Source organism: Amblyraja radiata, chromosome 22 (assembly GCF_010909765.2).
Source record: "Amblyraja radiata isolate CabotCenter1 chromosome 22, sAmbRad1.1.pri, whole genome shotgun sequence".
Lineage (NCBI taxonomy): Eukaryota > Metazoa > Chordata > Chondrichthyes > Rajiformes > Rajidae > Amblyraja > Amblyraja radiata.
The window spans coordinates 11,686,716-11,706,569 of NC_045977.1; the positions used below are offsets into that span (position 1 = coordinate 11,686,716).

At 38.3% G+C, this 19,854-nt stretch overlaps 1 protein-coding gene across 1 annotated transcript in view; it reads right to left on the reverse strand.

The window, feature by feature from the left end:
* Positions 1-1,295: 1,295 nt before the first annotated feature.
* clec16a (C-type lectin domain containing 16A) overlaps positions 1,296-19,854 on the reverse strand; it is a 209,533-nt gene continuing 190,974 nt past the window's right edge. Inside the window, exon 33 of the mRNA XM_033040308.1 lies at positions 1,296-5,424. Coding sequence (XP_032896199.1) covers positions 5,033-5,424 — 392 coding nt within the window. The 3' untranslated portion in view covers positions 1,296-5,032. The remainder of the gene's footprint in view (positions 5,425-19,854) is intronic.

The window sequence follows — 19,854 nt, forward strand, 5'->3', positions numbered from 1 at the left end:
TTGTGACCACCTCATAACATTGTCTCAGAGGATTCAGGAAAAGGTTGTGATGGTTGGGGTGGGGTAATCAGAAAATTGCTTGAGTAAAAAAATCTCCACAAACATTGCTGACACTGATACATTTCATAGTAAGAATGTTTGTAGATCATGATACTGTATTATAACATGGGTGTCACATGGCAATTCCAAACAAGGGGAAAAAAGCAAACCTTTGTAATTTTTTCACCTATGAATCAGGTAACGTGATCAACAAAATGTAATGTTCAACATGACTCACATTGCTGCCTCTTCTTTCACTATTCCCATCATAAAAGTGGTATAATTTTGTAGAAATCCCACATTGACGTTACTCGTAGCGGCTCGTACGAGTAACGGTAGGTACTCGGGAAATCCGTGACGTTTTTTCAACACTGTGAAAAATGTCCACGAGTAAAAAACTCCTCGTGATGAAAAAAATTTGTTACTTTTTACTCGTACGAGCCGCTACGGGGCATCCACGAACTCCAACGGACCCGCTACGGACTTGCTCCGAGTTCGAATCAGGGGAAAACCCTGAATCACGGGAGAACTCTTGAATTACCTCGTACAGTGGGACAGGCCCTTTAGTCTTCACCATTCAACTTTCTTCGGAAGCTGTTTTTCCCTTTTTCTTGGGATGGCTGCCGTGGTAAACAGTTTTGGTACTAATAGTTCTGAAAAGACTGCCAACTCAATCCCTATCTTTCTCTGAGACATCTCCCCCTCCCCCCCCCCCCCCTCCCAATTTATAAAATGATTCGACACATCGTAAACACAGAAAGCACTATAGTGTGTTATACATATGTTTATGCAAGTTAGTCATGTTTTAAATTCACGTCACAAACTGATGTCCCATTTCGCGAGTAGGGAAGACAGCAGTGAAATTAGGTGGCAAAAATATTTCCACTAATTTTACTGGAATCTCTTTTTAACAACCCTAACTAATTAGCTGCTTCTTGTTGATAATATTTAGGTCAAAGCTTATATTTAATGCGGTTTTCGTTGCTGGCGTTGCTTATCGTTATTAAGGCAAATTAATATTGTGAACTGATGTTAAGTTTACTTGCCAATTGGTTATGATTTATCAAACTCATCAACTCACAGTGTAAGTTTAAGGATGGACTTCAGAAACTAAATTGCCTCAAACCAACAGGCATTTTGGTGAATTAAAGAGAGTCCCTTCACACCCAATACCTGTCAATGGACCAGACAGGAGGCTTAGCATTCTTAATGTTTCATGAGTTAGCTCCCCCAATGTGGAGTAAAGATTAAACACATTTGAAATGCAAAACAAACCTTATATTTATTGCCATTGTGGAGATGACAAACAGGTTACATTGTGCACTTTCCTGTTCTGTCCCTTGGAGCATTGTGAAATACCCAGGTTACATGACCTTTACCTGTGCTACCTGAGCTCATGGTGCAAACAAAAGCATGTCTGAAAGGAACCTTCATATGGAAAGCAAGTCTCCACATTTGCAAACAAAGCAATTTTCCTAGTTAAAACATAACCCACATTTCCCAATATACACATGATTTACAGTTTAGTTTACATATCCCTAATGTGGTGTTGACATTGCACTGTTCACTAATTTAGGGATTGAGAAAGCATTCATGTAGATAATCTTAGTATTGCTTAATCTTAAATACAGAAAGTTTCATTTTTACACAATTGACACACAATGTTTCATTTACAATGATCTTTTTAATCTATACAAAACTCTCTGAGCTGAGAAAATATGTTCAGTACACCAAGTCCATATACTGTACTAATACTGTCTTTGCGATGGAAATACCGTACATTGTTCACTGCTTCTGTACCGTTTGTTAAACAGCACGTCAATGCAGCAAAGGAACACAAATGTTGCAACTTCAGGACACACCAAGTTTTGCAAGCACACGGAGGTTAGGGGGGAAAACCTGCATGAATGAACATGACATATGTCAATCTCTGAAAGTGATTGTGTTGATCAGTATTCTACCAGCAGGACAATGCACTTTTTTGACCAGTAGAAACATGTCACATTTTACATAGCCAGCTGGGGTTTCTGTGAATATGAATTATATGATTGGTTCAATCTGCACAATGCTATGAATTACCTAATGTCAATGGACAAGCTACTTGATGAGCAGCTGAAATCGAGACTGGCTTGTTCTACAAAATGAATGTGCTGCATGCCACCATGCCAAATCCCCACGAGAACTGAAACACTAAACAGCACATTACTTTTGTACTGAATATTTACCTGCACAGCATTCTCCAAAACTACTTTATTTTTTAATTGATTTCCCCCCCCCCCAACAAATTTAGGTCTTCCATTGGTTACCAGCAAGTTAGAAATTAATATTCACATCAGTGCTTTTAAATTACATGCAATATCCTTGTAACCTGCTGCTAATAACATTATTGGTAGAAGTAATTCTTATTCCAGGTGCAGGCAGGGATCGCGAGAACCAAATGTAACGGACACTTGGAATTATTGTTAACAAGTCAACAGCTTTGATGGGAAGCAACTTAAAAAGAAAAGTTAATTTACTGTACTTGTCGTTTAACTTATACTTGATCCCTGTTGTTTGCTAAGAGAACTATACGATTTTATAACTTGTTCTAATTTGTTTTTGATGAAACATTAGGTAGATATTCACTGCTCACGCCAATTACTGTTTTGATGGTCTAATGTACTAAACGGAAGCAAAAGTACATCACTATTTATATTGTGCATAAGGATAACATTTTAAATTGTGGATTAATGTCATGACCTTGGAGTGAAATTATGCAAGGACATTGTGTCATGGTGCTCATTTCAGATGGCCCGTAGACTCAATATCATGACAAAATCAATTGACCTACCTGATGAAATAATTATTAACTGTGTAATCTTTATCTATATGTTAATACTTTGGAGAACGACAGTTGTAAGGAGATTAGTTCAATTGACTGCACCTGTTACATCCATTTCCACATGAGATCAGCCAGATACCAGTCACAAAGATATTGAATAGAAAAACCATCAGGTTAGCTTTCACAGCATTCGATACTCAGTTACAGTATTAAAGTGAAGGATTTAATCATAAGTATTCATGGATCATATTATAGTGGATTCAGCAGGAGCCAAACTGTGGTATGTTTCAAAGAACAACATTTAAAAATACAAGCAGTTAGCTCATCTTATGATGTCAAACCCATCTAGTGTGAGCAGCAAGAGATGTACAAGTCTATTACAATAAATATCAGTGTCTCCACAGAGTGAGGAAGCTGGTATTAAAGATCAGTACTGAATCATTCAGCTTTTATACTATATATCAGATTACTGAAACACAGCCAGACACTGAAGTCAAAATATTACAATTAATAATTCATTTCTGACTGCATACAATGTAGCTGCTTCTTTACTAACTTTACTAACTTTAATTGGATATATTGCCTGACTTCAGGCCCACCAATTCATTTTGTGGACAGGTCAATTTTGTATTTACATTTTATTTGAAAATAATTGCTTTTCCAGTTTGCCTATTTTGTTCCACCTACTGTAAGTGAGAAGTGCTTTAGACATACTGCTTTTTACTTTGGTTTTGTCATATCAAAATGGTAAGTCATGTAACAAAGTCAGACCCAACAGACAAAGAAACCACTATTTTATAGTCAACTTTTTTAAGTTCTGATAATGTGACTTTACTTCTCCTCCAGATCTATATTGAAATACAAATGGAGCAGATGTTACTGAAGAAACTGTGCAGAAGCCAATTGGTTGTCAATGGGAGGAATAAACTGTGTGCATTTGCCAACCGAAAGGATTAGTGAGACGCTAAGTGTAGACAGGTTAATAATACATTTTATAAATTAATTCAAAAGTCCAAGTTTCTGAGGATGTCTGGAAAAACACACTATAATTACAAACTATTACTTTCCATGTGCTGCCATTAGTGATGTGGATGGCTTTGATTTCATCAATAAACATTTCCCAATTTATTCTATCTCTCACCCCATCCATGGTTAAGAGGCCCTCATAAATTGAAAAATAAATGTAAAATGCGTGACCAAACCAAGTACACAACAGAAGGCAGACACCCTCACATTTTCCTTCTCTGAGATGCCTGTCTTTCCCTCGGTGCTATTCCTATGCCCGTTTTATCTATCATGCGTTAAAATACTTACGTGCAGAATATATAGTGCTGGGTTGAATTGGCTTCCTTATGCAATTTCCAAAATGTACATATTATCTAGCTGTCAGAGCAGATTCATAAATTAATGGAATAAATAACCAGCAAATTCATTAAATCGAGAACTTCTAAGGTAGCCAGCACTTGAGCCAAATATTAAAACTGGATTCCCATTCCGTATCATCTTGTGGAAGTCATTTATATTTAATAAAATTTGTTTACAGGTTTTTAACACAGCAAAAAAAAATTTAAAAAAATGAAAGCACTGCAAATATGTAAATGCAATTTATGAAATTTGTTTGAGATCTGTTTGAATTAATAACAATGTGCAGATCAGATCTATTTGGTGCATCTAATTTTAGATTGGTGCTGGATTTGTGGTTTTATTTAATGTTCCTTTCATAATTAGCAAATTTTGTATTTTATATTGGGTTAATTAATAAAATAAAGTTAAATTTGCAACGTTCCATCAAATGAATTCAGTTGGGTGTAATCAGTAATATAACATACATGGCTGAAAAACTGACACACCTCTGCTGTACATATTTTGCTGAAATCCCTTGAAAAGGGCAGATAAAACCAAGGTCTGACCTACTCAGTCCTAGTCAGTGACAAGCTGGACTGATGCATGGGATTAGTATGAAAAGCTGTACATAAAGTATGTTCTTCAGCTGGAAAGCTGGAACTGCAGACTAACTTATGTGCAAGGTTCCCCACTTCCAGAATCCAGCGGAACTTACAAGCAATTTGTGGGCTTCACAGAGTAACAGGCTTTTCTTTTTCATCTGTGTTTGGACTAAAGGTTTAATTTCCTTGCTGTTCAGACCTGATTCACCGCACAAACCCAGATGTTTCAAACGTTATGGTGCCTTCCATGCATTGACTCAGATACTTCAGATTGCCGATTATTGTTCTCATTTTCTATCATCCCATTCGACTCAGATAATGCGGATGTCTGGCTTAAAGTGCTCACACTCCGGATATGCTGTGCATCAGCTGGTGGCAGCAGCGTTAGTGACTCCACGCTCAATGCATCTGTGTTGTCATCAGAAATAAGCGATATATTTGGCTGATGGGCTGGAGTCAGACTTGGTGCCAGATTAGCAGCTTCTGGCTCAGTACTGCTGGGCAGATGGTAACAACTCGAGCCACCCTCTGCTGTAGGAGGTGAAGAATGGGATTCATTGACAAATTCCACCTGGTCAGGAAAAGTCAAATGGGACTGCTCTTGAAGTTCAGGTCCATCTATTATTAAAGAAAGACATTTTATAGCTTTGAATACAAAACTTCCATTCAGAAAAACATTTCTGAAAATTTAGAAGCCCCCTTGAATAAGTTTGGATTCCCATTCTACATTGTAATTATGGCAGCTAAACTAGGAACCCCCATTATGCCTTGGTATACTTGGTGAGTATTTACCAACCATGGATTTTAAGAACCCAGTTGGGTTTTTTTTAAATTTACTAGAATAGAGACAGATGACAGTCAACCTTTGAGAAACCAATATATAATAGCTCAGCGTTTAATAGGAAAACTGGAAAATTCCCATTCTTTACATTTAAGTGCCCTGTTCTTAACAATCAACTGTATTTGTAAGATTTTCATCTGAAAGAAAATCAATTATAAAATGTTCCTTAAATTATGTTCTCATCTCATAAGACTTCATTTTATATTCACATTGTCTGTGCCTGAAAGATAAAAAGGCAAAATTAATTACAGCAAGGCAAAAGAAAAAAATAACAAAGAAAAGCAAAAGTACAGTGAGATGAAATATGAAAGTGATCAAAGTAATGTGTGAATGGATAGCAAAGTATTGACGTTTTACATTAAGACTGTTGTGCCTTTTTTTTCGTATACGTGAAATATGCTCTTTATTTTCACCTCCTTTTTCCAGACCATTGGCCTGATGATGTTGTCCCTTTCCTCAGCTAGATTCTACTTGTGTTCTCACCATCGCTGTGTTGCACAGTAGATAAAATACACAGAAACTCGGCATCCACCAATCTATTTTCCCGAAATAAGATAATGTATACTGAATGCTTAGTGTGCTGCCAGAAATACTTGAAGGATAAGCGTCATGTTTTGTCTGTAAGTGTGTAAATAATCAAAAAATTGATTAGATGTTCCCTCCAGGCTTCTACATTTTATTGCAATCTGTAAACCATTTAACAAAAGTTGGTACAATCAAAAGTTCCTTGAGGGAACGTTGATTAAAAGTCACATTATTGAATCAAGTCAAGGCCAACGAGGTTGAGTTCGGAACCCATGCAGAAATCCAAAGAGCGGGGATGGGCTATGAAGCCAAACAAAAAGAGGGCAAGGAGGGGTGACTGACAACAGGCTCTACCCCCATCCTGTTGCTGCAGGTTTTTTGAAATCCTGGTACTGATTGTGTCAAGCTGCAATTCAACGCAGAATGGCCACACTGCTTGCCCCAGCTTTCCCTCAGCATAATCTGCACATTGCTTCCATGGTTCACTCCATATTGAACCACGTAGAGAAGAAATCACAGGCTCAATGATGTGGGAGTGACACCAGGTCAGCGTGCTCCCCAAGCAGTTGTATTTATTAAAAAAATATAGTTTGAATTTCGCCATAACTTCAAGGTGTGACTTTAGTAGAGATTTACAATAACACGTAGTGCTCTGTGGGGTTGCACAGACCAGGTTACAGTGTCAACCGTGTTAGTTTGTGCAAGGGAACAAATTCAGTGAAACACTAAACCAAGCTTCAATAATAAGGCATTTTCTCCCCCGTAACATCTAGGTTGACGAGTTATCGCTTTGGAATGGTCATTAATCAGTCTCAAAAATTACTTTGGAAAAATTAAATTTTAACTTGCAGAAAAGTTATTAGTTATTGAGATCAAATATTAAATAAAACTAAGACTACAAAATTAAATTTCAAATCTCTCCCCTCTTTAATTTTTATAAATTGTGTGGCATAATATTTCACTAATATCTGATTTATTTTAATGGCACTGTTGATATTTTGATTGTTGGTTATTGCAGTCCATCTGAAAACAGGAGTCTGGTTGATTTTGTGGAAGCTTTATTAGAATATAAAACTAAAACAGTACTTTGCCTGAGAAAGTTATATTGTATTTGACAGAATAGACTCGGTTAATTGAATTTATTGGAAAAAAATGTAATAATTGACATCAATAGCTTGAATGCTATAGGTGATAAGAATGATCATTGGTTGGAACATTTACTTAGTTCCAAATGAATTCATGAAATATTGATTAAAAATTAATTTACCAAATTCATAAACATCACAGGAAAGGAATGCCTTCGGCCTACAATGAATGTCGACCTTGACGTCAAATTAAAATAATCCCTTCTGCCCGATGTGATCCATATCGCTGTGACCATCTATAAATCTGAAATGCCACTATTGTGACTGCTTCCACCACCTCTCCTGGAGCACGGACCAGGCATCTACCTAACTGTGTACAAAAATTTACCCAGCACAACTCCTTTAAACTTTCCACTTCTTACTTTAAAGCTATGCCCTCTAGTATTTGACATTTCCATCCTGGGAATAAAGTTCTGACTGTCTACCCTATCTATGCCTCTCATTATTTTAGAAATTTCGATCAAGTCTTCTTCCCTCAGCCTCAGATGTTGCTGAAAATGTCCAATCTCTACTTATAGCTATTATCCTCAAATCCAAGCAGTAGAGTTTAGTAATAGGGCTTATCTAACGGGGCAACCATAACTGCACACAATACTCCAAATGTGGCTGAACCAAAGTTTTATAAAGCTGCAACATGACTTCTTGACCTTATAATAAATGTCCCAACTAATGAAAGCAAACATATCAAATTCCTTCACTTCTCTATCTACTTGAGCTGCTACTTTCAGTGAGCTGTGGAATTGCATTCCAAGATCCCTTTGTATATCAATGATGTTAAGGGGCCTATCACTAACTGTATATTTTCCCTTTCATTTGACCTCGAAGAGTGCAACACCTCATGCTTGCCAAAATTATACTCCATCTGCCATTTCTCCACCCATATCTCTAATTTATACACACTTCCACCACTACCCTATGTCTCATATGGCTTAGCCAGTTCCAAATCCAGACAACAAAGACACCATAGATCCGTTAGCCTACGATGAGGGAACTTGTCAAAAGCTTTACTAAAGTCCATGTAGTCAACATCAGCTGTCCTACACTCATCAATCGCCTTTGTCACTTCCAAGCAAAACATAATCAATTTTATGACCTTCCTCAGGTAAAGCCATGCTAAATGTTCCCACTCTCTCCAAATGTGAGCAAATCCAATCCCTAACAATCTTCTCCAAAAGCTTCTCAATCACTGATGTGAGGCTCACCAGCCTATAATTGAATGGATTATCCCTATTTTTCTTCTTAAACAATGAACAATATTGGTGACTCTCCAGTCTTCTTGGACATCACCTGTAGCTAGCGGGAATACAGGAGTATTCGTCGAGGCCCCAGAAATCTCCTCTCCTGATAACTTTGGATAAATGCCTTCAGGCCCTGGAGTCTTATCCACCTTAACGCTCTCAGGAAGACATAACACCAGCTATTTCTTGATCTACAAAATACTCTAGCATATTAGTATACTCCACACCGATCTCACTATCCTCCTTGTTGTTCTCCTTGGTGAATACCCAGCAATGTATCTGTTTAATGCCTTACCTACATCCTCTGACTCCAAGCATAAATTTCCTCCTTTACCTGTGAGTAGTCCTACCTTTTCCCTAGTTACCATTTTGCTTTTAATCTATGTGTAAAAGCTTTGGGATTCTCTTCAATCTGACGTGCCAGTGACAACATAACTTTTCGTGAATTGTGGCTACAATCGTCAGACAAATATTGGTCAGTCAAATAATCACGTTGGCAATAATGCTGGAGATACAGTACAAGAACTAAAGGGGTAAAAATAAACTGCTGGAGGAGCTCAAAGGGTCAAGTAACATTGCTGGAATGAAATAGGCAGACCACATTTTGGGTTGGGACCCTTCCTCCACCATTTCCCTCCATTGTTGCTGCCTGACCCGCTGAGTTCCTCCAGCAGTTTGTTTTTTTGCTCAAGATTCCAACATCTGCAGTCTTTTGTGCCTGCAACAAATATAGAGTTTGTTTATTGCAAAAATACAATGTTGGGAATGAGGGTTAGAACCATGCAGAGCCGCATGCATATTATACATTTAACGGCAGGATGAAAAGCACATTTGCCCACATTGGAGTGTTGGAGAATGCAACTAACCACAAAAAATGACAAAGGCATGGAATTCTATCTACTTACGGTATGGAGCATGTTGCACAACTGTAACCCACTGTCAAGCTGCATTTACATCCAATTTTCCAATGCCTCCATTAGAAAGGAGCAAATATTTACAGAGGTGCCAGGATTAACAATTATGCTAACTTGAATCCAAAGAGAACAAATCAATAACTTCTCGTGTTTTGGGTATCTTTTTGGAAACTGCAATGGGTCAGTTTTGAGGACACATTTTTCCAGTTTTGGATTAATTCTACACTGATAAATCCTACAATAAACTTTATTCATATCAATCATTTTATTTTTGGAACTGTTCTGCTAAGAAACAAATAAATTACTTGAAATGCTTCATTCAAAACAGTTAAAATACCTTGAAGCCAGATCGTAGGGTGTATTCAAAGAAAAAAAAATCTGGTGCCTGGGTATAATACTTAAGGCATTTCTTGTGGTTTCTAATGAAAGGTTTGAAGTGTGATGAAAGATGAAGTTGGCAAAAAGGTAAATAAAGATAGATCTAGAGAAAGATTTTAGCAAACAGAATTCACATTAACTTATTAATAAAATAAGGTGGAACAATTATGCTGTATAAACTAATTGATAGAATGATAAAAACTGAGATACAATCACTAAATTCAATGATGTATCCAAAGCCAATTCATTAAATAGGGACGGACCAGGGCTGGAAAGAAAGCAACTCACTAGCTGATAATTGTATAATCAATACAGTATCTCCCCCCCATCTCCAATGCTTCACTGTATTGTTCGGATTTTTTGCGCCATTTGATCTTTTTTGCAGCTTCTCTCCGCTGCATGAGCTAGCATTTAACCAAGGCCAAATGTTTATAGCTTCTGCTTTTAGTGAGTAAAAAATATTTTAAAATCTCCTAAATGCACTCTTCCAGCCCTGGGATAAACTTGTACTGCTAAGTATCGGAACAACTTTCATTTTGTTTGAGCATAAAAATCTCCACTTAAAACTGTCCACACCAATACCCTTAATTTGCAGAAAATTATTGTTTATGATATGTATTGATTAACTTGAAAAATTATTCATGGAGGAAGTTTGGTTATTTATTTACTGCGACCAATGCAGATGATTTCTGCTTATTATTTCATGTTTTAGAAAATTGAAGAATAGCAGCAAAAATAACCCTTTCAGTATTTAGATTAATCCCTTTGTTGATAAGCCAGTTTATCTATAATTTATTGGTTAGTTGAATAAAAAAATACTCTCTTCCATCTAATGCAAAAGTTACTTAAAGCTAATTTATTTGTACTATTTGTTTTTGTCCTTCTTTTGGAAAAACATTGATACCAAAAAATATCAAGGATGTTTGGAGATTTAACAGGGCCAGAGGTGCAAAAGATTTAATTTTAAATTTCTTTAAATTTCTTTATTTATATAGCACATTTTTAGTCAACTTGCATTGACCCCAAAGTGCTTCACATAATTACATCCACACACACAGGCAAAGGTGGGTGAAGTGTCTTGCCCAAGGACACACACAGGCAAAGGTGGGTGAAGTGTCTTGCCCAAGGACACAACGACAGTATGCACTCCAAGCGGGATTCGAACCAGCTACCTTCCGGTTGCCAGCCGAACACTTAGCCCATTGTGCCATCTGTCGTCAATCAGTAGCTTTTAGTAATATTTTCTTTAATAATGCTTCTGTGAAGCATCTTGGTCTGTTTTACTGAGTTGAAAGATACCGTGGGTTGCTTTTGTTCTACTCATTTTTGCTAAGTAATTTCTTTAAAATTTCCTTAAAATATAATGACATTACAATTGACTGATTAAATAAGATACAGAAAAATAATCATTAAAAAACCTCGAGAAAGATTAAGATGAGCAAAAGCACAATGTGATTGCTGATAGCTCTTAATGATTTTGTAATGAAAAATGGAAGAAGAGTCATTACCTTATTTCATTTAGATTCTGCACAAATTTAGGGGTGAAACTAATCCTGCCTTGTCTGATTTGAATTGCAGGGAGCCTTGCAATTTAAAACATTCAATCAACTAATTGCAGTGAAAGTAGTTTCACTACCTACTTTTCCAAATTATAATCACAAATGATAGACTGCTAGGTAAAAAATAATTGATTGAAATAATTAATAGCAGTTTTGTGCTGCTAAATTTGATGGGCTTTCCACCTTCAGTGTTACGTAGATGAATTTACTCAGATCCAGAGCAGCAAACTTTTAAAAGGACCCAAACGTTTAACATTTATGAAACTATTTAAAAAAAATAAATACATTTCAATGTTGGTCATTTATTTAATATCACATCAATAAATTGAAAGAATTTATTGAATTAAGGTTTCCCCACATGACATGCTTGAACAATTAGAATTGTAGCTTTAGGTGGACCTTTATTTTTAAAGTAAAAGTTTAAAATGCTGGAAACACTCAGCTGGTCAGGCAGCATTTGTGAAATGATAAAGAGTTAATGTTTCAGGTCTGAGACCCTCAGTCAGAACGGGGAATTCTTTCCCAGTTTTTCTTCAACCTGCCAAGGGTTTCCAGTACTTTTTCTTCTTTTTATATCAAGATTTCCAGCATCTGCAGTATTTTCATTCACTTTTAATGGGTCTTTAATTAATATTTATATATTTTATTAAATATATTGTTAGTTTTTTTTAAATCCTCCTCTCCCACATACAGAGGCACCTGTTATCGGTTTATATATTTTGGTGCAATTTTGAGAATTATGGTTACAATGATACGCATATTCTTGCATGCCATTAAAAGGTTACTTGGTGTGGGATCAATTAAATAGACTATAAGGATATTGATGAATAAACTAAATGATGAGAGGCTGGGGGAATGTAACATAAACCTGCCTGCGTTTGCACTGTGTGAGCTGTTGCCTGGAGGCCTAAACCCAGTGTCCGCCACGACTCTCAGCCTCTGAAAGACTAAATACTCGCCGTCTTCCTCTCCTGCCAGACCTTACTGAAAGGAGCAGAACACAGGGACAGATCATAGGGAAAGTACGACAATGGAGAGAAAGAAGTGGATTTGCTCATGGGTACATTTCAGCAGCTAACAGACAATACAGTTACTTAAAGTTTAGTTTGCAAACAATGACACAGCATTTTAAAACACAACAATGATTCAAAGCTCTTAGCCATTGGTATCTATAAGCCACTGGCGGTTTCACTTGGCTTTCATAGAACTAGTAGTTAAGAGCTACAGACATAAGTTTACACAATACAACAATATGCACACAAAATAGCAAGCTGGATTTCTTTTCTCTGTAAAGCATGTGATTAAAAAATAAAGCATTTCATTGTTTTAAAAATCTCTATCTGTAAGCTGAAAGAGAAACAGTATTAATAGACCGTTTATAAACACGTTTTCAAGCTACCTGTTTATACCCATGAACTTAGTCAAGTATCAGATACGAATCCATTGATTTAAACTGATGTTTATAGTGTAGTATTTTTAAAATATAGTATTTTAAAAAATATAGATTCAATATAATTTATCTTTTTCACCACCACCTAGTAATAAAGTGCTAACATTTCAGGAAACCTATGTAATACCAAATCTAAATGCTTTACTTCGTAGAATTCTTTATGCAGTAATTACATCAAATGTATTAGTTATGATTCATAAATAAATTATCCCAAGGTTAATTTTCTTCAGAATACAATGCGCTATAATGAAAAGTATTGGAAGCAATTAATCAAAATCTCAAATAAAAACAGAAAATGCTGGAATAGAATTCCAGAATCTGTTTTTTTTTTTTTAAATTATTGAACAAAATCTCAGTCATTAGATATTTGTAGTATTCAGGAATAATAAGATCTTGCAAAGTTGTGATTTTCTTTTCAAATCACTGAATATTGCAACATGGCTAAAGGACTGATCTCCTACTTCTAAGCTTTGTGTTTATGAACAGCAGTCCTATTTTATCCAAGATTTTTCCTCTGGAGTTACGTTTAAGGGAATTGGTTAAATATCCAATCCAGAAGTTATTGTTTGCATGGCTTCAAATCCTGTAGTGAAATTAAAAGTAATTACTATGTAGCAAAATAATATGTAGTATACTGACCTTGAACAATTATCAAGCATTCTAATACTTGATAAATGTTCAGAGTAAATATACTACAAATGAAATTTCAACAGGATGTTTGGCATTTATCCCAATTAACACACTCGATTTACATCAACATCCAATCAGATGTTTCAAGATAGAGAACATTTCTACGAGCTCCTATTGACATTCCTGCCACACAACTGAGGGGAACTTGAAAATATTTTGAAACTATCTATTTTTTCCAAGGTTACTGACTTTCATGACTACCGAAAATCTCATTGTTTAGTATTCTTAAAGAATCAGTGATCAAAAGTTAGAACATGCTTATTTTCCTCCCCCCACATCTTGTTCACACATATTGAGGCTAACTGCAGTGATTCCAACGAGTATAGACCAGCTAACATTCTATTACTGAGGTTTACCTCCTTATGACTCACTGGGTAATAGATTTTTCTGCTATAAGTGTGCGAAATTGGTCGAATAACATGCATCATGAGAAATAAAATTAGCACCACTGCATCGCTAATGAGAAGCACAATCAACACAGAATCACACAATTTTCCCTCATCCGGGCCCTAAATCTCTGTTCCTATTAGCTGGTATGGTGACGCCCAATTCTAGAAACCGCAGGCCATGGAAGATTCCCTCTGCATCCAATCTGTCCAGTTCAGCAACTCCTGCAAGTTCTGATAACATTCCTCGTAAGGAAGTCCTGTCATCCCAGAAATTATTCTGGTAATTTTTTTGTTGCATTCTTTGATAAGGTGACCAAAACATCACACAACATTCCAAGTGTTTGCCTTCAGTAATTTATGTACAAGAACACCAAAGTCTCTTTGCATAAAAACACTCCCCAATATAAGCCTCACTTAAATAAAATGCAACTTATTTTTCCTGCTGAAATGGAAAATCACATTTATCCACATTATACTGCATCTGCCATGTTTTTGATCAGTTACAGTCTGTCGAAGTTGCCTCAAAACGTCTTTGAATCATCCGCTCAATTCTCCATCCCAACCACTACAGTGGCACTGACAAATTTTAAAATGATACACCGAGTTCCCTCATCTGAAACATAGAGACATTATCAATAGCTGAAGAATAAATACTGACCCCTGTAATTCCCATTTGTTACTGCCAGCTACACCATAAAGATATTCCTACTGACATTTCTCTGACTATAATTCATGTCAATTTATCACCCTCAAATGCAATTTGAATTTAACTTTAAGCTTCTACCTTCAAGGTTATCATGGAAATAAGCATGGAGTACAGGAGACCCCGGTGGCTGAACCTATTGAAAACAGGTACACCCACTTGGGAGCTGTCGGGGCGGACAACTTGTCAAGTTTGAGTAGCAACCAGGGCTGTGATTCCAACCTTGGTGCTGAGGCTCAACGGTGAAGAGTGACATCAGGCAGAGCCATAGCGGTGGGCGACTCGATAGTCAGAGGTGCGGACAGGAGATTCTACGGCAATTGTCAAGACTCCAGTACGGTGTGCAGCCTCCCTGGTGCCAGGGTCCAGGACATCTCCGAGCGGCTGCACGGCATTCTCGAGAGTGAGGGGGAGCAGCCGGAGGTTGTTGTGCATGTTGGCACAAATTATATAGGTAGGAAGAGGAAGGAAGTTCTGCAACACGAGTTTAGGGAATTGGGTAAAAGACTGAAAAGCAGGACCTCCAGGGTAGTGATCTCAGGATTGCTTCCAGTACCTCGTGCTAGTGAAGGTAAGACCGAGAAGATAGGGGAAACAAATATGTGGCTGAGGGGGGCAGGGATGCAGATTTCTGGATCATTGGGATCTCTAATGGGGCAGGGGTGACCTGTACAAAAGGGACGGGTTGCACCTTAACTGGAGGGGTACCAACATTCTGGTGGGCAGGTTTGCAAATGCGACACGGGTGGGTTTAAACTAGATCTCATACAGGATAGAGGCACGTGAGAGGTTAGAAGTTTGTATGGAGGGGTGGTGAGGGAAAGGTTAGTGGACAGAATAGGCAGGTGAAAGGCAGAGAGCGAGGATGGACGGTTGGTTTAAACTGCACGTATTTTAATGCAAGGGGCCTGACGGGTAAGGCAGGTGAGCTTAGTGCATGGATAGATAAGAGCGACTGGGATGTTGTAGCCATGACTGAAAGGGAGGGGCAGGACTGGCAGCTCAATGTTCCGGGGTACAGGAGGAGGGTTAAGGAGGATGTCACGGCAGTGGTCAGAGGTGACATTACGGACGGTTAGTTTAGTGAGGCTATATGGGTGGAGCTGAGGAACAAGAAAGGGATGATCACCTTGTTGGGGGTGTACTACAGACCCCCCATTAGAGGAACAAATATGCCAGGAGATTGCAGACAGCTGCAGGTCAAATAAGGTTGTTGTAGTAGGGGATTTTAACTTTCCCAATACTGACTGGAAAAATCATAGTGTGAAGGGCTTAAATGGGATGCAATTCCTCAAAAGTGTTCAGGAGAGTTTTCTTAAGCAGTATGTAGAGGCCCCCACATGTGAGCTGAGATTGTGCATCCCTGGAAGAGTTTCGGGAACTAAGGAGTAAAATGAAAAAGATCACAAGGGCAAAAAGGGGCCAGAAGATTGCTCTGGTGGGTAACATTAAAGACAATCCCAAAAGATTTTATAAATACATAAGGGGTAAAGGGTAACTAGAGAGAGAGTGGGATCTCTCAGGAATCAAAGCAGCCATCTCTGTGTGGAGCCACAGGAGATGGGTAAAGTCCTCAATGAGTATTTCTCCTCTGTATTTACTGAGGAGAAAGAGAGTAGAACGGAGGAACTTGGGGCAGTCAATGGAAGTGTCTTGAGAACAGTCAGTGTTACCGTCTAAGAAGTACAGAAGGTACTATTGTGCGTGAACGTTGACAAATCTCCAGGACCTGATCAGATATATCTGAGGACATTGTGGGAAACCAGAGAGGAAATTGCGGGAGCCCTGGTTGAAATTTACGAGTCGTCCTTAAATACAGGAGAGGTGGCGGAAGACTGGAGGGTGGCGAATGTTGTGCCTCTTTTCAAGAAAGGCTGCAGGGAAAATGCTGGGAACTATAGGCCGGTGAGCTTAACATCTATAGTTGGAAAGTTACTGGAGAGTATCCTGAGGGATAGGTTATACAAGGATTTGGATGGGTAAGGACTGATTAGGGATAGTCAGCATGGTTTTGTACATGGGAGGTCGTGTCTCACAAATCTGATTTTTTTGAAGATGTGATCAAAAAGGTCGATGAGGGCAGAGCTAAAGATGTTGTATACATGGACTTCAGAATGGCATTTGACAAGGTTCTGCATGGTAGGCTGCTTTGGAAAGTTCGATCGCATGGGATCCAAGGAGAGATAGTTGGATGGATAGCAAATTGGCCCCATGGAAGGAAGCAGAGGGTGATGGTGGAAGGTTGCTTCCCGGACTGGTGGGCTGTGACTAGTGGTGTTCATCAGGGTTCGGTGCTGGGCCCGTTACTGTTTATCATCTACATCAATGATTTGGATGAGAACATAAAGGGCAAGATTAGCAAGTTTGCTGATGATACAAAAGTGGGTGATTTTACAAATAGTGAAGTTGGTTGTGAAAGATTGCAGCAGGATCAGGATCCATTGGCCAGTGGGGTTGATGGAATTTAATACAGAGTAAATGTGAGGTGTTGCATTTTGGGACATCTAACAAGGGCAGGACTTACACAGTGAATAGTCGGCCTCTGGGGAGTGTTGCAGAACAGAGGGATCTAGGAGTGCAGGTGCATGGTTCCTTGAAGGTCGAGTCGCAGATAAAAAGGCTTTTGGCACATTGGCCTCCATCAGTCATAGTATTGAGTATAGAAGTTGGGGGGGGGGGGGGGGGGTCATGTTGCAGTTGTGTAATATGTTGGTGAGACCGCGTTTAGAATATTGTGTTCAGTTCTGGGCACCATGTTATAGGAAAGATATTGCCAAGTTTGAAAGGTTTCAGAGAAGATTTACGAGGATGTAGCCAGGACTGGAGGGTCTGAGCTATAGGGAGAGGTTGAGTAGGCTGGGTCTCCATTCCTTGGAGCGCAGGAGGATGAGCGGTGATCTTATGGAGGTTTATAAAATCATGAGAGGAATAGATCGGGTAGATGCATAGAGTCTTTTGCCCAGAGTTGGGGAATAGAGGACCGGAGGGCATAGGTTCAAGGTGAAGGGGAAAAGATTTAATAGGAATCTGAGGGGTAAGTTTTTCCACACAAAGGGTGGTGGGTGTATGGAACGAGCTGCCAGATGAGATAGATGAGGCTGGGACTATCCCAACCTTTAAGAAACAGTTTGACAGGTACATAGATAGGACAGATTTGTACGGATATGGACCAAACGCAGGCAGGTGAGACTATTGTAGCTGTGACATGTAGGCCGGTGTGGGCAAGTTGGGCCAAAGGGCTTGTTTCCACACTGTATCACTATGGCTCTATCAACAGATTTAATGTATTTCTAACCAAGTACATTAAACCCATTGGCATTTCCACCTGTTCCACCAGTTGTATCCTCAAAAAAAACTCTGGCCAAACACAATTTCACTACCAAACATCCATGTTGAGTTTGTCTAATCTCCCTGATACTTTCCACGTGTATTATTTTGGTAACTTCTGTAATAACCTCTAATAATTTCCCCATTACTAATGTTGGTTAAGCTAATTAGTCTGAGTATTTCATTTTCTCTAACTCACCTGTAAATGTGGGGGGTGGGGGGTACGGTTGTCATTCTCCAATCTGCAGAAACTATTAAATAGGCAGAATAATGGAAAATGCTAAGCTATCTACGTTTTCCATGGCCATCTTTTTTTTAGTGTTGGAATGCAGACTTCCAGGTCAGGATTTATCAGCTTTCAGTGACACTGATTTCTCCAGGGTTATATATTTTTTCAATACTGATTTCCTTTGGTTCCTTGCACTCATTAGATTTTTAGTTCCTTATCATCTGTTCCGTCAAGGCTGGAACAAAGATTTTGTTTAATTGCTCTGCCATTTTCCCGTTTCCCTTGATGACTTTAGCTCTGACTGCAGGAAATCTACCCCGGATTTTACTAATCTTTTTCATTTATATATCTTTTAGAAGCTTTTGCAGCCAACTTTGATTTTGGCAAGCTTCTTTTTTGAGTTAAATCTGTTTTAAATTAATTTCTTGCCCAAATCTAAATTGCTCCCAATCTACAAGTTTGCAGCTTTCTTTGGTGACTTTTATGATTCTTGTACGTAATAGCATCCATAACGTCTTTAGTTGGCCATTGTTGGATCACCTTTGCATGTACAGCAGTTGTTCCTGTATTTGTTTTTTAAGAAGCCACCATGATGAGGTTCTCTAATCTATCATTTCAATTCAACTTCCATACCTACTGTTTCCTTTGTTTAAATTTGGGATGTAGGATTTAGATTCAAGTGGTTCACAAACTTCATATTAATGAAGATTTCCGTTATGTTACCTTTATTGTTATCTTTATGTCACCTTTCTATCTGAACACTGCAGAACTAAATAATAAAACTAACCGTTACTATATTCAAGAATTTCAGGAGTGTTTATTTGTCACGTGGACCAGATATGAACAGGAACAATGGAAGTCCTATTTGCTGCAGCTTTAGATGCACATTAGATGCAACAACAACAACAACAAAAATGATCAGTTATTCTGAGTAATCCAGACCATGATGCAAAAACCCAAATTACATAATGCAACCATTGGAGTGCAAAGCCCATAATGATTCAATGCTGAGGTAGGTTTGTGGTTAGGTTTGTGCAGGGTGGTTCAAGAACTTTCTAATTGCTGGGAGGAATCGGTTCTTGAACTTGACGCTAACCTTCTACCCGAAGTTACCAGCAAAAAAAAAAGCTTGTGGTTCTTTGATGATGTTAACTGTGTTCTTGAGACAGCACATCCTGTAGATCCCTTCAGTAGTGAGAAGGTCAGTACCCATGAACCAGGCTATTTCCATCACTTTCTGTAACCTTTTTTGTTCTTGAGCTTTCAAATGTTTGAACCAGTCCATGTTGAAACCAGTCAGAAGCTCTCAACTGTACACTTGTAGAAGTACGAGGCGACAGGCCAAATCTTCACAAACCTGAGGAGGTCGAAACCCGGAACAGATCATCAGAGAAGTGCACAGCCAGGAAGTTGAAGCTGTTAACTCTTTCCACTGTTGTCCTGCAAATGAAGACAGGTGCAAGGTCCCTTGGATTTCCCCTCCTTAAGTCAACAATTAGCTCCATGGTCTTGCTAATATTGAAAGCAAGGTTGGCACCACGGAACATGATTAGCAATTTTTTTCCTTTACTTTGACTCATCATTGCCAGTTACGTATTCAACAGCAAAATTAAAAGATGGTGTGGGGACTGTTTTCTGGATACACAGTCTGGAATGTAGA